At 47.9% G+C, this 26,550-nt stretch overlaps 1 protein-coding gene and 1 long non-coding RNA gene across 4 annotated transcripts in view; one reads left to right on the top strand and one right to left on the bottom strand.

Annotated features, from left to right (window-relative positions):
* LOC109576136 (uncharacterized) overlaps positions 1–26,550 on the bottom strand; it is a 196,512-nt gene that overhangs the window by 125,690 nt on the left and 44,272 nt on the right. The window lies entirely within an intron of this gene.
* BHLHE40 (basic helix-loop-helix family member e40) lies at positions 1,234–6,930 on the top strand. The gene is made up of 5 exons (XM_019984839.2): positions 1,234–1,595; positions 1,757–1,826; positions 2,087–2,194; positions 3,197–3,320; positions 4,616–6,930. Exons 1-5 carry the CDS (start codon positions 1,516–1,518, stop codon positions 5,470–5,472), a joined length of 1,239 nt encoding a protein of 412 aa, XP_019840398.1. The 5' UTR covers positions 1,234–1,515; the 3' UTR covers positions 5,473–6,930.

Here is a 26,550-nt window from a genome sequence, read left to right as displayed (position 1 = left end):
GGAGGGAGATGGCCGACCCCGACCCCTGGGAGCTCCTGTGCTGGGGGTCTCGGTCCCCGGCCGGGGCACAAGGGCTCACAGTCAGGAGCGCTGCGGCCCAAGCCCAGGCCAGGTGAAGTGTCACGCCCCGCGCTGCCGCAGGGCAAGCGCCGCTGCCGCGGTTGTGTAACGTTGCAGCCCAAGGGGAGGGGACCCGGGCGCCTCTGCTCCAGTGGGGGCAGAGGAGGGAGGAAACGCAGGGCACCGTGCCCGGTCTCTTTCTGTGCTTGATCAGCCGAAGTGTGGCCCGGGGCGGGGGGTGGGGGCACTGGGGCACCCTGGGGGGTGCGCAAGTGGGTGTCCGCCGGCACGCAGACTGTGCCCCGGGAGCGCAGCTCCAAAGAAGCCGGGGACCCGCGGCGCACAGCCTAGCGGGTCAGGTGCGCGCAGCGTGCTCCACGGCGGCCTCGCCTGCCCCTGCGCTTGGCTGCCAGCCCGCTTCCCATGGGGTGACATCCGCCCCGCCCCTCCTCGGCCCCTCCCCACGGCGGGCGATTCCTGGACTCGGGGCCGAGGGGTGGGGGCAGGGAAGCCGGCGCGGAAAGAAACCCCAGCCTCTGGGGAAGGCAGGGGGGCCGGGCGACTCCCTCCGCTGCGCGCTGGTTCCTCTGAGCGGGCCGCGGGGGGAGGAGGAGGAAGAGGGTTGGGCTGGAGCTAGCGAGGGGATATTCCTCTCCCGGCTTGAGTCAGACGCGGGCGGATCCGTCCTCCCCCGTTCCCTCCCAGGAGACGGGAACTTACTTCATTTCCCTGGGGCAGGTTCGCCCACGTTACCAACCTCCCCCCACCACCTCGCTGGCTCCCTGGCCCCTTCCAGCTTCCGCGCCCCCCGCCCAGCTAGGCAGGACCCAGACTGCCCTGCCAACCCCCTCTTCGGGGAAAAGCAGCCACAGACACCTGGGGGCCGGGGCTGGGGGTGGGGGCTCCCTCGCAGCCGCGGGAGCGTTGTCCAACACGTGAGACTCATGTGATGAAGCCGGGGGAGGGCGGGCAGGTCGCTCCTTCCCTCCCCGGCAGCGGCCAGACGTGCCTGGAGTCACAGGGTAGAACACGTAGCTCCAACCCACCCACTCGCTCCCATTTAACCCAGCCCGCAGCCTCTCCATTACTCCTCGGCTCCCCCCCCATCCCCCCCCCCCACTCCGCCCTAACCGCCCCCCCCCCTCTCGCGCTCCCTCCCGCCTCCCCGCCCGCCCCACTTCTCATTCACTTGGCTCGCACCGCGCAGACGGCACTGGGAGCACACACCGCCAGTCTGTGCGCAGAGCCGGAGCCAGAGGCCGCGGGTACACCATGCACGCCCCCAACTGAAGCAGTACCTCAAAGCCGCAGCTCTTCGCAGCCCAGCGGATTTCAGAGAGCTCTGACTCAGAGGAAACCCTGCGGAGAGACCCCCGAAACCTCCTCCACGACAGTCCTCACCCGACGCTCCACCACTGCAGACAGGAGCGCAGAGTGGCCCCGGCTCGCAGCGCAATGGAGCGGATCCCCAGCGCGCAACCGCCCCCCACTTGCCTGCCCAAAGCGCCAGGACTGGAGCCCGGAGACCTATCAGGGTAAGTTGGTACCCCTGGCCCCTTCAAGCCTCAACTCCAGTCCTGCCTTCTGCGCGGCTTTCAACTCCAAGTAGTTCTGGGTGCATCCGGGGGTTCTTGCCAGTCAGGGTTCCTGCAACCGATGCGCAAGTCATGACCCTTTCTCGTCCCTCTCCCTGCAGGATGGATTTTGCCCATATGTACCAAGTGTACAAGTCGAGGCGGGGAATAAAGCGGAGCGAGGACAGCAAGGTAAGAGCACCGCGCCCCTGTGGACCCCAGGCCCTCGCACGCGCTGAGTTTCCAATAAAAGTTTTCTCACTTTACGGTTGGAGGGGAGTATGCAAGGTGTGGGCCCTGTGTCTACTGAGTGGCTTGGAGAAGAAGGAGCAGATAGGGTTCTGGGTGTGACTCTGCTCCACTGCCGGGACTCCTCTGCCGCGGGGTGGGGAAGGAGAAGCGCTTCTCACCTCCTTCCTCCCGCGCCCACCATCTCTCCGTGCGCTTTGCAGGAGACCTACAAACTGCCGCACCGGCTCATCGAGAAAAAGAGACGTGACCGGATTAACGAGTGCATCGCCCAGCTGAAGGATCTCCTCCCCGAACATCTCAAACTTACAGTAAGTGAGAAGCTGGCCCCTCTCCAAACCAGCTCCTCTGCCCAAAGGGCGGGCGAGGGTCACCCGCCGCCTGCAGGCTCTGCCAGGAACTGCAGACCAGATGGCTGGATCCTAGCTAGTGGCTGGCTCTGTTTGGGGGTACCCTTCTCCAGTCTCAGAATTTTCTGGCAACCTCCTGCAAATGAGATAAGAATCATTTGTACTTGTCCAGCTTGGCACCAACACCAGCCGGCCTTCCTTTGCTAGAGTTTAAGGTGATTCTCAGGGTTCTCCTTTTCCCACATTGAGCAAATCCAGCAACCCACTTTTTTTTTTTAACCCCCTTCCCCGAATCCCTTTTTAAAATAAGAGGACTTGTTTTGATGTGTCCCTTTTTTTTTTTTACGTCCTGTCCTTTCTTGGCGATCCTCAATAGATTATTAGCGTGGCAGCCTTTGGTTGGGGAAAGAAGAAAAAAGTAGAATTTAGGAGAAAAACTAGTATTTAGGAAGCAACAAAAAAGCGTAGATGAGCTAGAAGTTATGACAGGGTGTCAGGAAAGAAACTAGGGAAAGCCTTTTGGCTGCCAGACACAGTAGAAGTCTCTACTAGGGTTGACACCACTGCAGAGAAATGTTATCTCCGGATTCCCCTGAGTTAAGGTCAGCAACGGCTGCTGGAAAAATTTATCTGTCAAAGCTTTCTCCTGAGCTAGCTGCTACTTCCAAAATGCCTCCAAAGATGGGGGACAATTGTTTGCTGTCCTCTAATCAAAAATATATGCATATATACGTATTCTTAAACATCATCTATAAACTTAAAACTTAATTTAGCCAACCAAGAACAGTTTTTTTATCCCCCTTTAGAGACATTCAGTGGTGGTGGTTTAGTCGCTTAGTAGTGTCCGACTCTCGCGACCCCATGGAGGGTAGCCCAGGCGACTGACAAATCTCATGGCTAATTAGTATCCCAGAGGTGGGACTTCTCTGAGCTCACTGCTGACCGAGGCTCTTTTTATTCCAGACTTTGGGTCACTTGGAAAAAGCAGTGGTTCTTGAACTTACCTTGAAGCATGTGAAAGCATTAACAAACCTAATTGATCAACAACAGCAGAAAATCATTGCCCTGCAGAGCGGTCTGCAAGCTGGTGAGTACCATGTCTGGCTATCATCTCCTTAGAGTTCTAGCACAAATAGAGAGCCTGTGAGCTCAACATCTGGTATAAGAAACATTCCTGCAACAAATTGCCTATGCACGTTAGTTGGGGGAGATGCTGTTTTATCTTTCCTAAAAGGTCAGACTTCATTTGGAATGCTGCTGTGTGCCACCTGGCATGAATACATATTAGTCAAATGGTGAAATATTTCTGTGGCATTTTGGCTTAAGAGTTTCTGGGGTTCTGGGAGTCCCCCCCCCCCACTTTGAAAATGCCAAGGCACCTATAATTTGCATCGTGGGTGTTTTACAGTTGTTTTCCTTAGCCCTGTTTCACTGGAGAATAAATCATGGGTATGCCCCAGTGTTTTAATGTTTCTCCACTTCCTTATCCCTCGGTGTGTGGTATGAACCTGGCAGGATGACAGCAGTAGTTTTTCCTGCATTTCATGTGGTTCCCTGAATAGCCACTAGGTATCTCGGTGAATTACACAATCTAACGAAACCACTGAAGTTTCATCACCCATTTCTACGGACTTCCAAAGAATCACAGTCATCTAACCGTCTGGTCTCACCCATTCCAAATAATCCTGTACAAACGAGGGAGAAATTCCTCTACCCACTCCCTCATTCCTCTCTCCCCTCCTTTCCAAACTAGTACAATGAGAATCACAAAAACCTAGCAAGTCGTTCTGCCAGTTGCCTCATTGAAAACAGAAAGATGATCATACCTAACTTCCTGGGGATCATGGACAGACTATATGATAAAGACCTAGAAGTAGCCTTTAAATATAGCAGCATGACTGCAACTTGTATAAGCCATTGAAAATAAGCGTACTTTAGGTGACATGGCTCCTTCATTCTCATTTTTTGGCTGGTCCATCTCGCTATGATGATGATGATGTCCTGTAAATTGACTCTGGTTATGAGCACACTAGGATGATTATGGCTGTGTCACTTATAATGAAAACTCAAGAATTCCTTATAAATGCAACAAGAGGGGGAACCGTCTGTCTCTGTTAAATGTGGTCTATGCCTATGATATTATACGGCCATTACAAATCATATTTTCTCTCTGACAGGTAGAATTATGGCTGATTTTTAGTTTATTCTTTATACTTTTTGGTGTAATTCAAATTTCCCCTGATCATATTACTTTTGGAGTTAGAAATACAATCAGCAAATGCTATTAACAAAAAGGAAAGCCCCAGGATCTTTGGAACCTAGGTATCCATGTGAACCACAGAGCCTTCTGAAATGTCTTCCTTTGCATCTGTGTTGATCCAGGTGATCTGTCGGGGAGAAATGTGGAAGCAGGTCAAGAGATGTTCTGCTCAGGTTTCCAGACATGTGCCCGGGAGGTGCTTCAGTACCTGGCCAAGCATGAGAATACTCGGGACCTGAAATCTTCACAGCTTGTCACCCACCTCCACCGTGTGGTCTCCGAGCTTCTACAGGGCGGTACTTCCAGGAAGCCGTCAGACCCAGCCCCCAAAGCAATGGACTTTAAGGAGAAACCCAGCTCCCTGGCCAAAGGCTCCGAAGGCCCAGGCAAAAACTGTGTGCCAGTCATCCAGCGAACTTTCGCCCACTCGAGCGGCGAGCAGAGTGGCAGTGATACGGACACAGACAGCGGCTACGGAGGAGAATCGGAGAAGAGTGAGCTGCGTGTCGAGCAGCCATACTTCAAAAGCGATCATGGACGCAGGTTCACCATGGGAGAAAGGATCAGTGCTATTAAGCAAGAATCCGAAGAACCCCCCATGAAAAAGAGCAGAATGCAGCTCTCTGATGATGAAGGCCCTTTCACTAGCACTGACCTGATCAGCTCCCCGTTCCTGGGCCCACACCCGCACCAGCCTCCCTTCTGCCTGCCCTTCTACCTGATCCCACCGTCAGCAACTGCCTACTTGCCCATGCTGGAGAAGTGCTGGTACCCCACGTCTGTCCCAGTGTTATACCAAGGTCTCAATGCCTCTGCCGCAGCCCTCAGCAGCTTCATGAACCCAGACAAGATCTCGGCCCCCTTGCTCATGCCCCAGAGACTCCCTTCTCCCCTGCCGACCCATCCTGCCATCGACTCTTCTGCCCTGCTCCAAGCTCTGAAGCAGATCCCCCCTTTAAACTTAGAAACCAAAGACTAAACTATTTAGGGGATCCTGCTGCTTTGCTTTCCTTCCTCCCTACTTCCAAAAAAACAAAAAATGTGTTTGTGAGTGCAGCGAGATTGTTCCAGTGTGTATGCCAAGATCATTTGAGGCAGGGAGAGAAGATTCAGGTGTGTGTGTGGTGTGTGTGTGTGCGTGCGTGACTATGCATTATGTGTTGGTATGGGACGTTAAAGCTCCTTTGGGCGTAGGGAACTTGTGAAGGATTGCCTGACATCAGGAGACTTAGGGGGGATTGTCTCAGACCTCTGGGCCTTTCCCCTCCCAGAGAGTAGCCCCTTCTAATACAAAGCAGCTGAATCTCCAAAAGCTGCAAAGTCTTGATCTGTGAGTCAGTCTCCACTTTGGGAGCCGGGTCTGTGGCTTTGAGAAAAAGGTACTTTCAAAAGAGGGCTTTCCAGAGTGCTGTTCCCAGCCAGTTCTGATGACCCCACCCTTCTCCCTTATGTTGTCGCCGTGACTCACCGTATGGGCAGAGGGCAGCCAGACTGAACTTTCTCCAAAGTGGTGAGGTAGCAGACACTGGCATAGCACGGTAGTGGTTTGGGGAGGTTTCCACAGGTCTGCTCCCCACACCTGCCTCAGATGAATAAAGAGAATGTAGTTCCCTACTCAGGCTTTCCTAGTGATTCGCTTCCTAAGGAACTGAAAAGGGCCCCCTGGTACAAGCCTAGCTGCCAGGGGAGGAGGGAGGAATCCCCTGGGACTCTGGCACCTGCTTCTAGTCTCACCTGGAAACAAGCCTCGCTGTCCAGGGAACCAAACCAGGGTCTGAGAGATGCAGGCACCTGCTTGCCAAGCACCCTGAAGTGCACAAAAGCATTTCAGCAAGCAAAGCCAGACTCGGTTATCAGCTCTAACCTAAAACTCCTTTTAACCAAGCTTAGCTTCTTAAAAGCCTAACCAGCCCTTGGCACAGCAAGACCCTTTCTGCAGGCTAATTCCCCTCGCCCAATAGCACATGGAGTGTCCTTCCTGATAAAAGAATTCTGTCTCCTTGAAAAGATGTTTTATTTTTGGTCCAGAGTACTTTTCTGACTTGTCCAGCTAGCCCTGCACCAGCTTTTCGAAATGCACTATGCTTAATCGCTGATTGTGTTTTAACTTTTTCTTTTCCTGTTTTTATTTTGGTATAAAGTCATTGCCTTTATTTGTAAAACTGTTATAAATATATATTATATAAATATATTAAAAAGGAAAATGTTTCAGATGTTTATTTGTATAATTACTTGATCTACAAAAGTGAGAAAAATGAATGTATTCCTGTTTTTGAAGAGAAGAATAATTTTTTTTTTTCTCTAGGGAGAGGTACAGTGTTTATATTTTGGAGCCTTCCTGAAGGTGTGAAATTGTAAATATTTTTATCTATGAGTCAATGTTAAGTAGTTGTTTTAAAATACTTAATAAAATAATCCTTTTCCTGTGGAAGAGAAAGATGGTCTCCTGCATGTTTAAGTAACTCTTAAGGGTGTGATATGGCTATCTCTTGCTCTCCCCTCTTGACTGAAGGCAACAACTAGTTAACCTTGGTGTAATTTCATTCAGCTTTTCCTGTAACTCACATTCAGACAGAATAAGCTTAGTCAATTTAGTTGGTAAATATTTGTTTCATTGTTTTCTTAAACTAACCCCTGCCAGATGTTCACAATCACCCTACACCTCTTTCCAAAGTTCAGCAAAAAGCTTATGTTTCCCCCAGTCTGCTTTTGTCATGGTCCTTAGAACTTGACAGAAAATAAGCGTCTGAAATCATGGGCCTCAATGTCTGGGGAGCTTGCTGGAGGGGTAGGCACATTGAAAGAAGATTTAATGGATTATTATGCAATAATAATTACTGCTGGGGATAGCACCTCTGCCAAGGAGGTCTAACTTTTTCAAGTTTAGCAAGGTCTAATGGATTTGCCATATCCTGTCCTATTGCTGCTGAAGGCAACATTCCATGATTATTTTCTACATCCTTCCTGGACTTCCTCTCACTGGGTGTGTTTGTGTGTGAATGAATATTGGTGTTCCTTAGTCAAGTGCTCTTAGGAAAAAGAAAAGAAAAAATTCCATGGGAAAAGAAGTGGGAAATGACCAGGTTGATGAGTGTTTCTGCCTGCCGCTTTCTCCCTCTCAGAGGTGTCCTGATGTTTCCTGATGGCCAGTGCCCAGCTCACCACACTTCAGATCCCCAAGCATCTTCCAGAACCCTCTGGCTGTCTGGAGCCCATGCAGGGAACCTGCCCCCAGGGAGTTCTCAGCCAGGCAGAGACGCCACCTGCCCTTGGCGTCTGTTTGCTTCAAATGTCACCTTCCCTGTCTGCTCATGAGCCAGCAGAGGCGAGCGAGCATTGCCTGGCTTGAGATGTCCCCAGGCAGCATGTGTCTAGGGAGGAGTCAGGAGATGAGCTGGTGGTCTGATCAATGAACTGGCAGTCTGGCATCTCCCCCCCTCACTCCTGTCTTTGATTCACCAAAAAAGGACTCTGAGCTCCGTCTGACACATCCTGTAGCAAGCAAACAGTAAACTCTGCACCAGCCTCTTTCTCCCAGCAACTTAGGGACTGGCGCTCCTGTTCTCCTGCTTATTAAACTGTGAATTGCCCCGTGAGTTGCTAAGCTCTTCTGGCTAGACATTTTGGGTAAAAACCTAAATAAATCAAGTTTATCTTGGGGATGGAGCAGGGGGTTGAAATCAAGGCCAGAATCTTTTTGCCTGTCCCCCTCTCCTCCCCAGTTGGTGACTCAAGGGAATAGCTGTGGGGGCAGAGGGAAGTGGTTGCGGCACCCTGAACTAAAAAGGGTTTGAGGGTTCCACACAGCGTCAACCCAGAATCCCCTGGCTGGAGTCTATCAGACACCCCTCAGAGGGGCAGCCCTCCCTCTGCCTTGTTCTCTGCTTCTAGCTTGCCCTTGACCTTCTTTCCAGGCCGGTGCCAGCAGGTTCCAAGTGGTTCGGAGAGAGATGCGGAAGGAGGGGTTCGCACTCCAAGTCTTTGGCCCCTTCAGGACAAAGAGGACCTCTGTGAAACAGGGGTGTGTGCGCGGGTGAGGGGGTGCAGCTCGGTCTCTGGGGCCGGGGAGCGGACACTGGGGATCTGGCCGCCTTCAGACAGGGCGTGAGCCTCCTCCGGGCTGCCGGGATGGTCTCACCCAGCGCTGACCTGCCTCGCCTGTTGACACAACGTCACGTTTCCGACTGCAGCCCTTTCATGTGCGGCCCGCGGCTAAATGCGGCTGCCGGTTCCTGGAAGCAGACGTGCCTGGCACCGCGTCAGCAGAAACCTGATCCCCGGGGAAGCTTGGCACGGCCACGGGCTCGCTCGGCCCCCAGAATAGGGCCTGGCAGCAGGCGCTGGGCAGCAACCCCCTCAGGCCCCGCAGGAGGGAATCCGAGCACTCTCCCGCGGGGGGAAGGGAGGGCTGGGTGGGGTACGGAGCTGGATTTAAGCAGGGCGTTGGAACAGGAGCCTAATTATCTAGAAGCTCGAAGCTTCCCACGGGTCATCGCTCATTAATGAAGCCTAACAACCGAGAAGTACCATTATCGTTGCTATTATACTTTACATTTTAGAGAGAAGTAAAAACGGGATCAGAGAGGGGAGTTAACTTGCAGACGGTCACACAGCTTCCGAGTCACTAAACCATTATTGGAATGGTGACTGTGTTGGTTTGTGGCTCTTCTTAATCAGAGCCAAAGGAAAGGCTTTCAGAGTCTGGTTGTGAACACTAGTAATAATACTAATACTGCTATTACTAACAGCAAACACTTTGTAGCACTTATTATTTCCCACTCTTCAAATCACTCCCTACACAAAAACTTGATTATCAGGGCAACTCCATGAGGTAGGTTTAATTATTATCTTCCTTATATGGTAGAGAAAAACAGAGAAGCTAAGTAACTTGCATAAAGTCACACAGCTCCAGAGGTGAACTGAAATTTAAAGCTAGGCAATTTGTCTCCAAAGTCTATGTGCTTAACTACTCAACCCCATTGCTCTTCCCTTTAAATAATAGCAATGCCAGCCATAATAATAATAGAAGTAGTGATAACTGTCACAGTTACTACCAGATTTTGAGTACTACCCCTATGCCAGGCAATATATTAAACACTTTATGTGAATTATCTCTACTTCCTATAACAACTGTGAGGGGTAGGTATTAATTAGAAGTGAAAAAACTGGAGCTAAGACAGGAGAAATTTGAGCCTCCTCAGAGGTGACACATTCTATAAAGGACAGAGCCATGCCCTTTCTCTGGTGTAGAACTACTTCTAAACTGAGCTCTGTGACATGGGCTTGGACATGCAATATCCCATTTAATCCTCAGTATAGGCCCATGGAATAGGTACTAGGATCCCTAGTGCGTGAAGGAGATAACAGGCTCAGGATGAAGTTATTCACCTGAATTTTTATTTGCATCCTTACAAATATGCCCACGTACCATCTCTGATACTTCCCTGGTGGTCCAGTGGTTAAGACGCTATTCTCCCAATGCATGGGGCCTGGGTTGGATCCCTAGTCAGGGAATCAGATCCCATATGCTGCAACCAAAGATCCTGCACTCCGCAACTAGGACTTCATGCAGCCAAATAAATAAATATATTAAAAAAAAAAATAATTAGCCCTACAGGCAAACTGGGGCATGGTGAGGCCAGTAGGGTGGATGGGTGGGGGCACTTACCAGTTAACTGTGCTGAGAACTAGAATTTGGGTTTGAGGAAATTCTATGTTAAGTTTTCTGGAGTGGGAGGAGGGGGCATTCGTTTTCTCACATCTCTTTTAAGGTTAGGAGAGGGCCAGATAAAAGGGCCTGGGGCAGTAGCTACCTGCAGACCACTTGGGTGAGACTGGAAGGAGGGAGGGAGGCCATGCTCCCAGCTGTCTTGCTGGAAGGACAACTGTGCCCCCACACCCTGGCTGATCTCTGCGGCCCGTGGTCAGCTCCCCAGTATGTGGCTGGCTAAGGAGGGGTAAGCAAGAGGCCACCTGTCTCTGTAGAAGGGGGCCAGCATCTCAGCTTCCCATGCTGCCAGGTTCCTCCTCAGGCCTTGGAGACCCTTGGAGCTGCCACGAGACAGACTGCACAGAGCTCCCAAGTGGTTTCATGTGAAGACTCTGTGTTAACGGGATCGGTGTGTTCCCCAGAGACCCAGAACTCCCCAAGTGCCACGTGGCCTGGAGGGAGGGAAACCTCTGGCCTTCTCACCCCGTCTTTAGCTGGAGCAGCTTCCTTTTTCTCTGTCCTAAATACCATAAAGGTTTGTTCGAACGAGAATTCCACTGCTAAAAAAAAATATCACAAACTGTTTGGAAGGTACCCAACTACAGCCCCTTCCTCGGGCATGGCCTTCACTTCACCCACTTCTTTCTCCAGCATCCAGGAGGAGGCTGGGGCCACTCAAAGCCCACCCCTCCACCCCCCCACCCCCACCAACAGGCCAACACCCCCTGTTTATCCCAAGCCATCTGTTTGGCCCGACTACCACAGCAGAACATGAGCTGGGTGAAGCCTCTCCCATTGGTTATGGCAGCCAGCGACACACTGGGCCATCCAGTCTTGTGATGTGCCTGGACTGGGGCCCGGAAGGTTTCTTCCGCTATAGACGGGGCCCTCCCTTCCCGGAGGAATCTTAGCAAAGACACTGAGGTAGGGCAGCAGGGAATGAGTCACCAGGCTGCTAGGTAGGGGGCGGGGTGGATGGCCTCAGGCTGTGGCCAGAGTGTTAGGGACAGCCGGCCTTGGTTAATCCTAGGAGCCCTGCTTTCCTGCCCTACACCCCACCTGTAAGAGTGAAAAGGAAGATACTTGTGTTTGTTTGTTTGAAGAGCTAATATGGTTTTCTTGGAAACCCCATTATGGATAAGTAGATGGAGGTTGAGATTATGCAGAGATCTTTGAGGAATTAAAGTAGGAGAAAAAGGAGAGAATACTACTCCCCTTCCACGGGAGAAAAAATATGTGTTTTTAATAAAATATCTAATATTTGGTACCCTTTGTTTTTACTAAGGAGAATTTAAAACATCTATGAAAGTAGACAGAAACAAAAAGAAAAATGACCCAATTTTTTAAATGGGCAGAGGACCTGAACAGCCATTTCTCCAAGAAGATGTACAGATGGCCAAGAAGCACATGAAAAGATACTCAACATCATTAGTCATCAGGGAAATGCAAATCAAAACCTCAATGAGATGCCACGTCACACCCACTAGGATGGCTGCAATAAAGAAAAAACAAAACAGAAAATAACAAGTGTTGTCGAGGATGTGGAGAAATCGGAACCTTCCGACATTGCTAGTGGGAATGTAAAATGGTTCAGCTGCTGTGAAGACAGTTTAGTGATGTCTCAAAAAGTTAAACACAGAACTACCATCTAACTCTGCCATTGCACTCCTAGGTATATACCTCCAAAATACTGACAACAGGTACTCCAACAAGGACACGTACAAGCACGCTCCTAACAGCACTATTTACAACAGCCAAAAGTGGAAACAGACCAGATGTATGTCAGCAGAGGGATGGATAAACATAACGCGGTATATAAACACCATGGACTAAAAGGAAGAATGCGGTACATGCTGTATGCTACAATATGTGTACATAGAATAATACATGCAATAACATGGGTGAGCCTCCAAAACATTATGCTCGGTAAAAGAAGCCAGACACAGGAAGTCACCAATAGTATGATTCCACTGATATGACGTATAAAGAATAGATAAATCCATAGTGACAGAACACAGATGGATGGTTGCCAGGGGCTTGAAGGAGGACGACATGGAGGAAAATTGCTTAATAGGTACCGGGTTTTAATTTGAAGTGATGGAAATGTTTTGGAATTAGAGGTGGCGGTGGTACAACACTGTAAATGTACTAAAAGCCACTGAATTGTTCACTTTAAAGTGCTTGATTTCATGTGAATTTCACCTCCGTAAATTATTTAAGTAGACAGAAGAGCATCATGAATCTTCTATCAGCTTTCCAGCTTTAACAGTCATCAATTCATATCTAATCACTTTCATCTGTAATTTATATACCATTCTGTTTCTGCTGTTTATATATTACTCTGAAGCAAATCTGGACATTATACAATTTCATTTGTAAATATTTCACTCTCTCTCAAAAATAAATATTCTATAAAAAATTAATAGCATTATCACACCTAAAAAAATTGAACACCAGAAGGCAATGTTTAAACGTTCATTTTCTGAATAGAAGCACAGCATCATTTCAGAATCTAAAAGCACAAAAAGTGATCAGGGAAAAAAATTACTTTGTCTTAATTCATACTCTTTAATCCTGATCCCTTTGGTCCAGGCAAAATCTCCTGTAAGCAGGCAAGTAGGTACTGTTAGAACTTTTCTTAGAGCTTATCTGTGTTTATATGTGCAACTACAAATGAGGGTTATCACTTGCCTCCCTTTTTCATATAGAAATAGCATGCTACTTACATAATTCTGCACATGTTTTTTATTGAAGTATAGTTGATTTATAATATTCTATTAGTTTCATGTGTACAGCACAGTGATTCAGTATTTTTGCAGATTATACTCCATATTAAGTTATTACAGGGTAATAACTGTAATTCCCTGTGCTATTCAATATCTCCTTGTTGCTTATCTATTTTATACATAGTAGTTTGCATCTGATAATCCTGTACCTGTAATTTGTCCCTCCCTGCACTTATTTTTTGCACTTATTTTTTTTGGTAAGAGAGAGAAGCCTTTATTTTTAATTTTATACTGAAGTATAGCCAATTAACAACGTCGTGATAGTTTCAACTTCACAACGTTTTTAACTTGCTGTATCTTGGGAAGCTAGTCCCATGAATACATAGAAAAGCTTTTAATTCTTTTTACAACTGCATATTATTTCACTCTACAGATATACTGTTGTTTATTTGATCAGTTCCTTATTATGGACACTGGGGTTATTGCTGACCTTTCACTATTACCGACAGGGCTGCAATGACTAATTATATATGTATATCATTTTGTATGTGTATAACATTATTTATGGGATTAAACCCCCCAGAAGCTGGATCATACCATGAGCCTCTGTCATTCTGATGGATATTACCATATTGTCCTCCACGGGACTGTGATAGTTCACATTCCTTTAGCATCCCATGAAGGTTGTCCCTCTGGGAGGCAATTTGCAAGTGATGCCAGAAGGTTTGGTACATGTACATATAGAGTCCACTTCAAAGAGTTATCATAAGGGAGTAATTTGTCAGATTTTCAAAGATTAAGCTACAAGGATGGACATCTTCATGTCATTCATAGTTAAAAAAAAAAAACAACACTTGAAAGTCAGAAAAATGGGCAACAGGATACTGGTTGAGTAATTTATGGTATGTATAAAGTTTGGAATGCCAAAGAGTCATGAAAAAGGACACAGAATTGTTATTGTTAAGGGGGAGAAAGTAGGTCACAAACAGAATGATCCCATTTTTAAAGCGTAATGCGTGTACTTTTAAATACTCTCTCTCTGCCTCAATTTCCGCACCTGTAAAATGAGGGCAATAAATATCAGCTCACTGAGCTGCCATGAGGAATAAATGAGTTAAATTATCTAACGTGCTTAGAACAGTATCTGGTACAGAGGAAGCTCCAAGTCAGGGGTAGTTAAAATAAGTGGTAGAGTATTATTATTATTATTATCACAATTATATTATTTATTATTATTATCACAATTATATTCTAATTGCATAAGAGAAAGTTCTGGCAGACAATACAACAAAATTTTAGCCATCTTTGCAAGACCTGGAGTTACTGTTACTCTGAAAATTTTGCTCTTCTCTCTTCTCTTCTGTCTCTCTCTCTTTTACAATGAGACATGTGTTTCTGTAATATATATTATATCATGAAGTGCAAAAGAAGGGACAAGAATGGAATTCTGATGTAGACTTGGAAATCTGTACTCAGCAGAGCCCCAGGAGATGATGTGGAAAGAAAAGGCAGGAGGCTTTTTTGATCTGGTAGATCAGCCTCGGGCAGGGCCAGTCCTGCACACTAGGAAGAAAATGACTCTTTGGAACAGGCAATTGGAGGGAAGGTGAAGGCTCTCCCTGCCTATATGCACAAGGTTTACAGGGATCTGAACAATTAGAATGATGACAGAAACATTCAAATACAGCCAGTTACCCATGAGGGTCTTAAGATGAGGGGTCTGACTCACTGATCTCTGTGCTCCTAGTCCCCATCCTGAGGCAGGGCAGAAGTTCAATCAGTGTTTCCTGAATGAACGAGGTTCTGCTGTGTGACCTTGGGAGCGTTCTTTCACCTCCCTGAGTCTGTTTCCTCCATCACCAAATGAGAATATTAATGATCTCGCAGAAACTGTTATGAGGTTAGAAAGAAAAATCTGCACAAAGTAGGTACAGGAGCTTATTCACACTAAAGTGTAAATGACTGACAGTATTTTTTCCTAAAAAGCAGCTTTGTAGGGCAATAAAGGGAGAAGCCAGAAGAGATCTAGTATGTCAGCCAGACTAGGTGCTGAGTGCTGTTCCAGGCACTCTGCATGCATTTATCTTGCCTACTTTCCATGTGACACGTACAGAAATTTAGTCACTTGAGATCAAGTGACTTACCTAAGGTCACACAGCAAGCAGATCGCATAGCCAGGATTTAAGCCAACTATGATTCAAAAAGTCCTTGCCAAAGAGCCCTGAAGGTCAACATGGACAAAGGCATGAGGAGGGAAGACAGTCTGGGGAGGGGGAGTGGGGATCCTTCACAGTCAGACTTTGCACTCTGCATGGTGTGGAATTACCCCATCGGCAGACAAACACATTCTTGGGACACTAGGAAAGCGGTCCCAGTTCCCCTCCCTCTTGCCCCAGACTGTAAAACAATTCCACTTTGATATTTCAAAGGAAAGTATTAAGATAACCTCATGAAGAAAATCAAGCCTGATTGGTTTTCTGTACATATACGTTCAGTGTTTTTTTGTTTGCATGTCCTGTGAGGAGGAAGAACCATAATACTAATGTCTCAGGACATTAGGACTTAATTCCCCCTGGGTGGTAGGGCCCCTGCAGACCTTACCCAACTCGTGCTAGGCCAAGCCCCCAAGGAGGGAGGAAAGATAGGGACCTCCACCCTCTACTTGCCTCTGGCTCCTGGGGTTGTATGTGAGTGCTCCCCAGAGCTGTGGCCTCAGCTCCCCTGACCCGTGGCTTCTCACAGACCAGCCTTTCAGACAAGGCACTGACTGTCCAGGCATGTTCCAAGCCACTGACTCGAGTCCCAGCCAGCCCAGGCCTGTTGCAATGAGTCAGCCTTTCACTGGGGAAAAACATGGTGACTGGCCGGCAAGTCACTTTTTCCAACTTGGCCCTTGTCCTGGGCTGGGTCTGGGGAGGCCTTCCTTTTTCCCTTTGGGATTCTACTGGCTATGAGGTGTTCCCCAGGGGTCTTAGGAACCCTGGGGGCTGGAATTGTTTTGTGGGTGGGTATGTTGAGTGGGTTCAACTGAGACAGATGAAGGTCTCTCGATGTAGCTACCTGGTCTCCTTACCCACACACAGGAGAGTAGAGGCTACAAAAGTTAAAGCTTCATTTCCTACCAGGTGAGTGCAGGACAGCTATGGGGGAAGGGCAGACCTGACAACGTCCATGCTGTCACCTTCACAGGCCAGGGTGGGACAGCAAACCCAGGTACCTGGAGCCTGGACCACACTTGGCTCCTCACCAACTAGAGCGGTTTTCTGCAAGATGATGCTCCCTTGGGCCCCCTGAATTTTAAAGCAAGCACTGTTACCTTCTGCAAACCCGCCACCCCTCAGCTCAATGCCAAGGGTCGGGTTTCAGAGCTGTTCAATTTACCGGCCTTTCTGACTCACCTCCAGCTTCCCCAACGTTCCTGAGGCCTTCCCTACAAAGCTACGCTGAGCGGATTCTCCCTGTGTGACAGGGTGGAAGGGAAAGCCATGACCATTAGTCAGGGAGTCAGGGGTGTGTGAGGGCAGGGGTTGGGCCCTTGGTGGATGCTGGAGCAAATCCTTTCTCTCCAGAAGGAATACTAATCTTTCTGCCTCTGAGACCCTTGCTTAGAATCGTCTCTTCTCTTTTGTGATTAATGAAGATTAATCTGTCCTTCCCCGGTGGCTCAGTGGTAAAAGAACCCATCTGCCAATGCAGGAGATGCGGGTTTGATCCTTGGGTCGTGAAGATCCCCTGAAGAAGGAAATGGCAACCCACTCCAGTATTGTTGCCTGGGAAATCCCATGGACAGAGGAGCCTGGTGGGCTATAGTCCATGTGGTTACAAAGAGTCAGACATGACTGAGCACATAATATTTCTTGCACATGAAGATTAACTTCTCAATCCTTCATTCATTCAGGCCATAGGCATTCACTGATACTCTTTGTCAATAGTCCAGGGTTTTGGGCTTTGGGGTTGCAGACAGAACAATCACGCTTCTGCTCTTATGAAGGGGAGTCTCTGAAGGCGACACAGGCACTGACCAGATCCTGACACAGCAGATACCAGCTATCCACAACAGATATGAGGGAAGAGCATTCAAGGGCAGACAGCAGGGCTGGGTGTGGTCTGGGGTGTTCAGAGAAGGCTCACCTGAGCTGGCATAGATAAGGAGGATGTCTCTTAGGGTGCAGCAGGGGATGAGAAATGGTGTTGTTATGGGTGGAATTTGGAGAAGGAAATGGCAATCCACTCCAGTACTCCTGCCTGGAAAATCCCATGGAGAGAGGAGCCCGGCAGTCTACAGTCCATGGGGTCGCAAAGAGTCAAACACATGACTGAGTGCTGGAGCACATGGGTTGAACTGTGTCCTCCACAAAGAGATCTTGTGACCTTATTTGCAATCAGGGGGCCTTCACAGAGGTAAGCAAGTTAACATGAGGTCATGAGGGTGGGCCCTTGTGCCTGGTGTCCTTATAAAAAGGGGACATTTGGACAAGGAGACAGACATGGCACAGGGAGGATGCCACGTGAAGGTAATGGCAGAGACTGGAGGGATGCAGCCACACGCCAAGGAATCAGAGATCGCTGGCAAACCACCCAAAGCTGGGGGAGAGGCCTGGGACAGACGGAACCAACCCTGAGACACCTTGATCTCAGACTTCCAGCCTCCAGAAATTGAGACCATAAATTTCTGTAGTTTCAGTCACCCAGTTTGTGGTCCTTAGTTACAACAGCCCTAGGAAAGTAATACTGTGTTCCAGGCAGAGGAAATTCCAAGTGCAGAAGCCTTGAAGGTAGGGGTAGGGGGTAGATTTGAGAAAGAAGTGCACCCTGGTCAGAATGCAGAGTCAAAAACTCCTTTATCTCTAATGAGAGGGAAGTGGATCAGTGCGGGTGCCTCCAGCGATGATAGGAATAGCAATAAGAATAATAACCACCTTGAAGACGTATAGAGTGCATAAGATAAGCCTGGGGAGGCAGGAAGTAACTGGGCTACACAGAGGCTTCCTTGTAAGAATGAGGATTGTAGCCTTTAACCCTAAGAGAAATTGCAGGGCAGGTGACCTGGTATCTAGTGTGAGCTGTGTGACCTTGGGCAAGTTGCTTTCTGTCTCTGTGCCTTACTTAGTTCCATAACCACGTACTCGCAGTGTGCTCAAGTTTGCCATCCTGCGTGTGATGGGCAGGGTGAAGGAGGAGAGAAAATGAAAGGAGTGTCCAATGTCCCTTTTTGTTCTTTGGAGCTTATCATCTACACGGAGAAATGACAAATTTTCGAGCCAGGGCACAGGAAAAGTATCAAGCGTGGTAAGAGGGCAGCCTCAGACATACTCGCAGGCTGAGGTGGACACTCCCCTCCAGGGTCTTGATAGCTGCATAGGCCCCCAAGTGGCTGTGTCTGTGCTCTGGAACTCCATCTCCCCCTGCTGCCCTCCACCCCCCCAATAGCTGATTGATCCTGGGAATTAACATATGACCCAAGCTAAGCCAATCAGAATCTTTCCCTGAGATTTTTCTTTTCTTTTTTTTTTTTTATCTGGGGAAGAAAATTCAGTTTCTTCTCTAAGGAAACAGGATGCTGTTGGTGGCCATGTTTCCTGCCACCCAGAGGGAGCTGGTTTGAGGGAATGGAGCTGACAGGCAAAAAAGGAGATAAGACAGTAGAGAGAAACAGAGCGAGAGTGTGCATGAGTGAGCCCCTTAGCTGTCCTGAGGCCTTGGCCACACTCAGGCTTTTCCTGTGTGCACACCAGTTACCCCCAGAGTCATCATCTCACATTTCTATTTTTGCTTAGACTGTTGGAGAGGAGTTTCTGCAGTTTGGAAGTTCTGACTCTGAGTACTGTGTGGAGTGTTTGTTAAGGAAGTAACACAGACCCTGCACTTGGCCCCAGTGTGTGCTATCCTGTCAGAGACCAAGCAGCTTTCCCTGCTTTCCAAGGAAGCTCTCAGTGGGATAGAGAGAGGCCACCCTCACCTTTATCCTATGCAAGGCATTAGGGGCTCCACAATGTCTCCATGAGCCTTGCCTCATTTGTTTTGCTCTGCAAACCCTAAAAGGCAGAAGTGGCTACCTGCCTTCCCTTTTACTGTTGAGAAAACTGAGGCACAAGGGAAGAGAAATCACTTTGTATGTAAGTGGTAGAGCCCTTTGTAAGCCCTCTGGTCCTTAATACAATGCACACGAGACAGAAGTAACCCTGGGCAGTTCAAGCTCTCATCAGGGAAGGAATAATTGTCCTCCTTTGATGAAATTATCAGTAACATTTTCCTGCAGATAAAGAAGGGAAATGACCAAAGGTTGGTGTGGGGTATAAAGTGTGAGTTCAGGAAGGCAAGTGTTATCTTTTATCTCCATGAGCCTAGTAATAGTTCAACACATAGCATTGTGAGATGTTTAATATATGTTTGCTGAAAAAAGAATGGTATATTATTTACTGAGCACATACTATGTGCTAGGCACTGTTCTGTATGCTTATGGGTAGTCATTCAGCTAACCATCACCAAGCCCAATGAGGTTGGCATTTATTGTGCCCATTTTCTAGATGAGAAGGCTGAGGTAAAGAGAAAAAGTGGGTCACTTACTGAACTCACACAGGTGGTAATTGTCAGAACGACCTCCAGCTACCTGGCTGCATGTGCACTCTTAACCACTGGGCTATCCTGCCTATTTCTGGATGAATGAATGGAAGCACACAAGCTGCTTTCAGACACACACATACACATATGTTTAAGGAGAGCTTGCAGTGGAACAGAGCAGATAGGGAGGAGAGCCATGCAGTAGTGAAGCTGGGAGAAACTAAAGCTCCAGAAAATTCTCCAAATAAGTGGACTGTGAATGAACCTTAAACATGGGTAGGGTTAGGGTTAGGGAATTGCCATACAACCCAGGAATCCCACTGCTGGGCATACACACTGAGGAAACCAGAAATGAAAGAGAAACGTGTACCCCAATGTTCATTGCAGCACTGTTTACAATAGCCAGGACATGGAAGCAACCTAGATGTCCGTTGGCAGATGAATGGATAAGAAAGCTGTGGTACATATACACAATGGAATATTACTCAGCTATTAAAAAGAATGCATTGGAATCAGTTCTAATGAGGTGGATGAAACTGGAGCCTATTATGTAGAGTGAAGTAAGTCAGAAAGAAAAACACCAGTACAGTATATTAATGCATATATATGGAATCTAGGAAGATGGTAATGATGACCCTATATGCGAGACAGCAAAAGAGACACAGATGTAAAGAACAGACTGTTGGACTCCGTGGCAGAAGGCAAGGGTGGGATGGTTTGAGAGAATAGCATTGAAACATGTATATTATCATACGTGAAATAGATTGCCAGTCCAGGTTCAATGCATGAGGCAGGATGCTCAGCGCTGCTGCACTGGGATGACCCTAAGGGATGGGATGGGGTGGGAGGTGGGAGGGAGGTCAGGATGGGGAACACATGTACACCAATGGCTGATTCATGTGAATGTATGGCAAAACCCACCACAATATTGTAAAGTAATTAGCCTCCAATTAAAACAAAAAAATATTAAAAAGTAAATAAATAAAATATAAAAAATAAAAATTAAAAAAAATGGGTAGGACTTGAATGTCAAAAGAAAGATATGGACACTTAGGTCTGGAATCTCCTTATTTTCCAATCCACGTAATAATTGCCTTAATGAGTTGAGAGCTTTCTCTGTGCCCTGCACCCTACCTACTTCATCTTCTGTATCTTCCCACCCCCTCTATGTCAGAAGCCTCCCTCATCACCCTTCTGTACTGCTCCCTCGCCCTTGCAGTTCAAAGAAAGATCAGTCTTATTGGTCATTCTTTTCAAAACCAAAGTTGATGATGACCAATTGTTGCTAAGGCAACAATTGACCTACACTTATGGCATCTACAGGCCTGAAGAGTTAAGGCCAGAAAGACTGTGTGTGGGTCAAGACCCAGATGTGGACTAGATCCACGGATGAGGGTGAAAGGGCCTCAGTGACGATGGCAGAGCCCAGAGTGCACTTATCTGCAGCTGCCTTTGCTGGAGAACTAGATTTCACTCCCTATCTCTGCTGGAGATCTCGCAAGCACCCACTGCACCCTGGTGCAGAACGGCCTGCTGTGCGCTCTGAGGCCCCATCAACCATGAGACAAGAAAAGACACAGCCTAACTTCAAAGGGCTGCAGATGACAAGGGCAGCCCAGCAGAGCCCAGTGACCCCGGGGTGAATCCAGCTGCATCAGGATCCAGCCGGCGCAAGACAGCCGGCGACAGGGAGTTGCCCTGAAGGCTTCAGGAGTCCTGGCATTGTCCACGGAGATTTGATAGGAATTTATTGTCCACGCAGCCTCACCTTTCAGGAGAACAACCTCTAGGCTCTTTTGGGGGATTCCCAGGGCTAAACAAGGGCTTCCTTGTAGTTCAGTTGGTAAGGAATCTGCCTGCAATGCAGGAGACCAGGGTTCGATTCCTGGTTTGGGAAGATCCCCTTGAGAAGGAAACGGCAACCCACTCCAGTATTCTTGCCAGGAAAATCCCATGGACAGAGAAGCCTGTCAGGGTACAGTTCATGGGGTCACAAGAGTTGGACACAACTTAGCAACTAAACCACCAGGAATAAAAGTCCTTTGGAGAAAAGTGGCCTTTAAAAAACTGCACCCTCAAAAATAGACTCATAGATACAGAGAACAAACAAGTGGTTGCCTGAAGGGAGGGGTGGAGGTAGGGGAAATAGGTGAAGACATTACAGAGCTACAAACCTCCAGTTACACAATAAGTCATGTGCAGTCCTTACAGGTGAAATCTAAAAGGAAACAATACAAATGAATGTGTCTACAAAATAGAAACAGACTCACAGACTTACAGAATGAACTTATGATTGCCAGAGGGGAAGGATGGAAGGAAGGGATAGTTGGGGAGTTTGGGATGGACATGTACACACTGCTATATTTAAAATGGATAACCAACAAGGACCTACTATAGCACAGGGAACTCTGCTGAATGTTACGAAGCAGTCTGGGTAGGAGGGGAGTTTTGGGGGAGAATGGACACTTACATATGTATGGCTAAGTCCCTTTGCTGTCCACCTGAAATGGTTACAACACTGTTAATCGGTTATATTCCAATATAAAATAAAGTTTAAAATAAATCAGAGATTTAATATGCAACATAAGAAATATGGTCAATGATGTTGAAGTAACTTTGCACGAGGACAGATAGTTACTGAACTCATCATGATCATTTCAGAAAGCATGTGAATGTCACATCTTTATACAAAACACATGGAACTAACAAATGATTATATGTCAACTACATTTCGATTTTGAAGAATTTTAAAGTATTTTTTTTAAATGCATCGTCACTCTTAGGTTTCCCTGGTGGCTCAGACAGTAAAGAACCAGACTAAAGAATCTGCCTGCAGTGCTGGAGACCTGGGTTAGATCCCTGGGTTGGAAAGATCTCCTGGAGAAGGGAATGGCAACACTCCACTATTCTTGCCTGGAGAACCCCCATGGATAGAGGAGCCTGATGGGCTACAGTTCATGGGGTCACAAAGAATCAGACACGATTGAGCAAGTAACACTTTACTTCACACTCTTAGACACACAAGAACTTTTAAAACTTTGGAGGCTTTTCTTTGTTCCTGGAGCTATTCCAAGAACTTTGTTTGCACAACCTCACTTAATCCTCAGGACGTCTGGATACAGAAGCAATGACACCCCTTAGTATAAGTACTGGGGAGACTGAGGCTCAGTGACATCCTCCAGGTTATAGATGTGGCAGAGCCAGAAGTCCAACTCAACTCTGGCTTCAAATCCCTTGATTTTCACCCCGATGCTACACATTCACAGAAAACTAGATGTTTGACTCCCATCTGTTTACCCAGCAAATATTTCTTAAGCCCCTACTCTGAGACAGGCACTGTTTTAATAGATGCTGGGGACATCATAGTGCATAAGTGAAATAGGAAAAAAACCCCTGCCCTCAGGAAGCATACAATGCATCAACAAAATCAAAACAGCATCAAAAGGCAGAAATTAGTCTTCATTATTACTGGTAATGCAGTTGAGATATTACTGTCTGTCTACTCCACAGACCCATTCCTCCACGTTCTGTTATTGGACAAATAGTTGTTGAAAGCGTACTAGGGGTCAGGTGCTGTTCCAGGCACAGGGACCTCAGGGGTAAGCCAAATCCATGCGGCCCCTGCCCTCATGGAATTGACATTCTGTTCCACTGTTCTTTCTAAGCTGTAGCTACTGCTCAGGGAACATGAGCTGTGCTGACTTGAGCCCCAGGGAAGCTGAGGCTGAAGTTGTGAGAAACAACCAAACCAGCACAAGTGTAAGGGATCATAGATGTCCTCTGCCCTCTCCCCCACAACACACAGTGACCCCTGACCCACAGGGTGTTCAGAGAAGCTTGAGGGCAGAAGTCAGTAGCTCTGAGTCTTAACTAGCTGTGTGACTGAGCTAGTCATTTCAGCTTTCCCGGCTCCACCTTCCTCATTGTACAGTGAAAACAGAAGCTCCTGACCTGCTGGCAGATTTGTAAGATGTGATGAATTCAAATGAAATAATGACTCTCTGAGCATTTCTGGATTTATCTTCCAAGTCCTATTCTACTTCAGTCTTTCAGTTCTTCACTTCCCGTAACCATAATGCTTCAGAAAGGAACCCATAAACTCATTCACATGAAGGTATAAATAACAAAGAAGCTTTTTAAGCCTTGCTTCTCCCAGGCCTACAGGTTTTCTTGTAAAGAAAAACTGATTCTGGCCAAAATGGAGTAAGAGGCGCCAGATTTACTCTCCCACCTGAAATAAAAAGCACCCTAACTGTGTCCTTAGGTAAAACTTGATAATATTCATAAGATTGAAAAAATTCCAGTGCCCAAGAAGGAAAAATTCCTGATGTCTGCCATACAATCCAAAGAAGTCCCAGCTAGAAATATCTTGGACTAGAATGTAAGCTCCCTTAGGGCAGGGGTTTTTGCCTGCTTTATTCTCTGCTGTATCCCCAGTTCTTACAAGAGTACCTGACACATAGTAGGTACTCAGTAAGTACTTGTTGAGTAATGAATGAATGACTGCCTGTCACACATCAGTGAGGAAGAGTGGCAAGTCTGCACAGTCTCAGAAACCACCCTGTGCTCAAGGCCTGCGAGATGGATCAATTCCTCAAATCTTGGTGGGGGATGAGACCCTCTAAACAGTGACAGTCTTGAGGGGAGGGAACCCCTAGGACAAGCCCTATTTTCACGTAGGAAGGAAAAGGAAAGCTTGTACTCAGCGATAACCATCGCTGTGAACCACTGCTCCCCACAGCACCCCCTCCCTTCAGCCCGGCCTGTTTACTGGAAGGCGCGACCCTATTTTCTACATCCTGGACATTGAGAGCTTTCATCACTGGCTGAAGGCAAGGCCGTGAAGGCTGGATGTCAGGGTCCTGGTGAGAAGTCATGTGGGAGCTGGGTGAATGGAGGTGGGCAGCAGTCGATGTTACCCCATGGGTAAAAGCAATCTGCTCATTCATTTGTCAATCCTCTCATTTCGCACAAAGTGATGTGGGTCAGGCCTCACACTCGCATGGGGTCTCTGGAGATGAAAACGAAAACAGTGGTGATTAAAATAATTATAACAAGCTACCGTTTCCTGAGTGATGACTTTAAAAAGCAGTACGCTGGAGCGGCTCAGAGGACGGCTCTCAACCAGTCTGCTTGGGCTCCTGGTCATGGCTCTGCTCCTTACCAGGGGTGTGACTAGGCCAGTTACCTAACCTCTCTGATCTCCATTTTCTTGACCCTAAAACAAGCTGCTATAATGCATTAACACACCTAAAGCACTTAGAACCATATGGGTATTTCTGGGGTTGGTGTCCTGTTAGACACTTTCCAGCTTTAGGCTGAAAAGGAGATGGTACTGTGGTTAAGAGTTTCGATTTGGATCTTGGGCACCCCCTTATTCACTGTGTGACATTGAGCAAATAATTTACCCTCTTTGAACCAAGTAATGCAAAGTAAACCCCGTGGAGGTGAGCAATTCTGCTTTGTTCACTCCTCTCCAGGACCATATTCCATGGCTGGCTCCATAAATCTATCTTGAATGTATGAATGAATATGTAATAATCAAGACCAGCTGCATCATTTGCAGAGCCCCATGCAAAATGAAAACGCAGGGCCCCATGCTGAAAAAGTATCAAGAATTTCCAGACAGCAATGACTGAGTATAAAACCAAGTGTGGGGCCCTTGGAAGCGCGTAGTGGCTCTGCATGACTTCATGGGCCACGTGCTCTCAAAGCTGGCCCGATAACCATCACTGCTCCATATCGTTCACATGACAGTAAAGTCAACTCCTGCACAGAAAGCAATGAGTGCACCCTTGGCCCAGAGCAGGCTCTGAGTTCATTAACAGCATCCCATCAGGTTTAATGTTCACTCACTGCCTGAGGCGAGCAGACAGGTTTTGGCCCATTTCATAGGTGAGGGAAAAGGGGCCTAGAGGGCAATTAAATGACTTCTTCTCCATCCCACTGGATCTGATGGTGGGGTCTGAGCTCAAGTGAGGCTGGTGCTGACTCCATGGTAAGAGAACTGTGAGTGGAGGAAAGGAGCGGGCCCAGAAGTCTGGGGGCAGCTGGCAAGGCGGAGTCCTGGGCTAAAATGGGGCTCCTTCCTCAGGGCTGATTGTCTGAACCCCCAGGGTCTGTTCCTGTTGTTCACTGGGGAACCCACAGGCCGACAGGCTGTGGAGCTGGAAAATGAGCTCTGCCTGTCCTACGACACACCGTGAGCACAGAGGGGTCCCGGCCAGCCTTTCTCCCCGCAAGTCTAGCTCAGAATCAAGGCTGAGGTGAAAAGGGCAGAGCCCGGGCTGAATTTATGGATTTAAATCCAGCCTTTTCCACTGAGACCCCTCATGTCTCCATTTCTTCCCTGGGGTCTAGAAAGCTGCTGTGACCCAGGCCCGCCTGCTTTCCTGGCGCCCCTCCTCCCACGCTTTTCACTGCTCACCTCTGCCCCTCCTTGGAGCTCTGGTCAACCCACCAGGCCTTTCCCACCCCAGGGCCTTTGGTCTCCTGCTCCGAGCAACCTTCCCTGGGCTCCTCCTTGCCCATTCAACCCCAGCTCAAACATCATCACGAAGAAAAGCCTGCCCTCAGTATCTTTTCTAAAACACCCCTTCCTTGGCTTTCTAATGGTTAGGACTCAGCGCTTTGACTGTGGGGCCCTGTGTCCCATCCCTGATGAGGGAACTAATATACTGCAAGCCATGTGGCACAGCCAAAAAACACCACTGTACCCCCACTGACTCTGCATCTCCTTGCCCTGTGTGCTCCCGACCCCAACTGCAGGCACTGTCCTTGCTGATGCACTTACGTGCTCACAGCGGGACTCCTCCACGAGAACGTCTACCTGTAAATGGGAGGCAGGGACTGTGCTCTGAGCTCCCTCTGCTGCATCCAGGACAGTGGCCACTACACAATGGGGACCCAGTAAGTAACTGCTGAGTCAGTGGATGACCAAGTAACTCAACAACTCTGGGAAAGTGACTCGTGGGCTCGAGCCTCAGTTTTCCCATCTGTAAAATGAGACTAATACCAACCTCTTCAGGTGGATGTGTTAGAATAAAGCTGCCATCGTGGG

The sequence above is a fragment of the Bos indicus genome, chromosome 22, assembly GCF_029378745.1.
Source record: "Bos indicus isolate NIAB-ARS_2022 breed Sahiwal x Tharparkar chromosome 22, NIAB-ARS_B.indTharparkar_mat_pri_1.0, whole genome shotgun sequence".
Classification (NCBI taxonomy): domain Eukaryota; kingdom Metazoa; phylum Chordata; class Mammalia; order Artiodactyla; family Bovidae; genus Bos; species Bos indicus.
This window is presented reverse-complemented; position numbering and strand designations above follow the sequence as displayed.